This window comes from Branchiostoma floridae, chromosome 1, assembly GCF_000003815.2.
Source record: "Branchiostoma floridae strain S238N-H82 chromosome 1, Bfl_VNyyK, whole genome shotgun sequence".
In the NCBI taxonomy this organism is placed as follows: Eukaryota; Metazoa; Chordata; class Leptocardii; order Amphioxiformes; family Branchiostomatidae; genus Branchiostoma; species Branchiostoma floridae.
This window is the reverse complement of record NC_049979.1, coordinates 17,470,385-17,472,811: the sequence shown is the minus strand read 5'-3', so window position 1 is coordinate 17,472,811 and position 2,427 is coordinate 17,470,385. Positions and strand designations below refer to the sequence as shown.

The window sequence follows — 2,427 nt, the reverse complement described above, 5'->3', positions numbered from 1 at the left end:
GGCATCAATAATCAGGGCTCAAAATACCACCTGCATATGCAGGTTAGTGCATGTAACATTGGAGCTGTGCAGGTATTTCTGGTGTCTACCTGCACCTAACCTGCACTGGTCCATGTACTGGGTTTTATACATTAATGTCCCATCATGTAGGTGTACAGGGTATATGGATTGTTATTAGCTGCATTGACTGTTGCCACCTATGAAGCATGAAAGAAAAAAATAGCAATGGTTTCTGAACAATTTTAATTTGATCCATACTTCCTAAATCCAGAGTGGCGCAGGTAAAATTTGTCTGGTGCATGTAATTTTCAATGTTACCTGCACCAGTGCAGGTATGCAGAAAAAAGTATTTCGAGCCCTGATAGCGCTTCTTCTTGCTATCAGTTTACTTCCATCAGAGTCATATCAATACCTTCTGCATGTAATCTATTTGCACATTTGGAGTAGGACTGCAGGCAGTTTTAATGGCGGCATCCACTACGTGTACAAACTTGTCATCTGACTCTGAGAGTTTTTCTTACAATCTTGTCTATTCCTGTATCTTCCATAATGGGAATGTACATGTATGCTTCAAACAAATTCCTTTTTCAACCTCCTTGCTTCAAAGTACACATGTGTGTTGTAATTATTGAATCTTACTGAATCGGTACATTATAAAGGTGTTTGAAAACCTTACAGGTACAACATATCTACCAAACTTGAGGCTGATGGTATGACATGCTGTTTTGCCTAACTGATTCAGGTTATCACAGGTCTAAGTGAAAAAATAGTGCCACCTATCAATTATGTCTAGAACTGCAGCCCAGTGCTAGGGGCTAAAACCCAAACACTTGATTTGACCCCAAAGAATATAGACATGTTTCCTTTTCTTTTTCTGCATCTGGATATGCTGAATAAAAGAGTCCCTCAAGTTGAGATGTTTATACATATTCTATTATTTTTTTATCCAATATGTCACAATTAGTTATTTCACTTTTAAAAAATTACTTAATTTGTGAGAACCATGCATGGTAATAAAAACAAGTAGGACTAGGAGGCTAAGAACTGAATGCCTATAATACTATGACACAAAAAAGTCCCCAAAAAGGTGTTTGTTTTTTAATTACAAAAACCTACCTGTCTGTTCTCTTCCTTGACTGCATCCAGCTCAGTGAGCAGCAACGATAGGCTCTTCCCAGACTCCTCTTCTGGCTTTTCTTTAGACGTGTCAAAAGAAATATTTACAAAGGAACTCTGATCTGCTGTGGTGTCCACCTGCAGGCTTTGGTCACTTTGATTGATAGTTTGGCTCTCTTGGTTCTTAGTTGGGCTGCGAGCATGAAGTTCCCTAATGTCCATGTCATCTTCTTCTTCCTCATACTGGTCATAGTCAGGCCTCCTCCTCCTCCGCCTGCCTGGGGAGCTAGGACTTCCCCAGCGTGGGGGCGCTGACCTTGGTCTGCCAGCTCCTGGTGACCTCGACCTTCTGGGAGGGAGGGGCAACGTGGGCGGTCCTTCATAGTAATCTTCGTCCTCGTAATAGTCATCATCGTAGTAATCATAGTATTCCTGATCATCGTAATAGTCGTTTCTCCTGTCCCAAGGGGGTGGTGGAGGCGGTCTGGGTCTGCCCCGGGGAGGGCTGCGCCGGTAGTCACGCCGGCTCCTACCAGGGCTGACATTTACGTCTCTTCTGGATAAACGCCTCCTCTCATCATCCTGGTCATCATCTATAAAATCTGGAAAAGAAAATTTAGTTATGTATGAGGTTGCCTATGAAAGCCATGCAACAACTTTAGTTTTGTTAGGAACTTATAGGTAAAAATTATAATAAAATGAATAAGCCATTCAAAATTTTGATTTTTATGTCAACAGACTTCAAAGCAAACTTAAGCTGTGCATAGACCAGCATTTTTGCAGAGATCAAGGAAGAATTTTCTCTGATCCTTTTCATATGTATAAGCAGTGAGCCATATAGCTGGAAATAAAGAAAAAATACAGGCCTCTATAAATGTTTTCAAAATTCATTATCAACATCATCATTGTTACTCTCTAAGCAGTGGTTTGCTATTGCTGTTTTCTGATGCAATTTTTTGCATTTTTGTCAGGCTTTCTTTATTATGTCACTCTCTTTATGTCCGCTGGCAAACACTGACAGACATAAAGAAAATGCACAAAATAGAAAGCCTGACAAAGGCCTAAATGAACAACAAATAACAGCCAGACCTGAACCTCTTCTTGTAGAGTACAATAAGCTACTACCGGCACTATTGACATATGTACTAAATATTACATGTATACAATATATATACACTTATATATACTTCATCCCACGTATCACTGTAATTCTCAATGTAGTTAAAAATACTCAATTTCTGGGTGTATTATTTCAAGATACTGAGCCTACTCTTACACTCCATTAAGATTGTGAATTTGAAAGTTGTTTGA

General features: G+C 39.6%; 1 protein-coding gene across 1 annotated transcript in view; it reads right to left on the bottom strand.

The window, feature by feature from the left end:
* Window positions 1-1,689, bottom strand: part of LOC118411795 (trichohyalin-like) — a gene marked incomplete at its 5' end in the record, with an annotated part of 30,187 nt that extends 28,498 nt beyond the window's left edge. The window contains 1 exon segment of the mRNA XM_035814285.1: window positions 1,127-1,689. Coding sequence (XP_035670178.1) covers window positions 1,127-1,689 — 563 coding nt within the window.
* Between the last annotated feature and the right edge of the window lie 738 nt (window positions 1,690-2,427).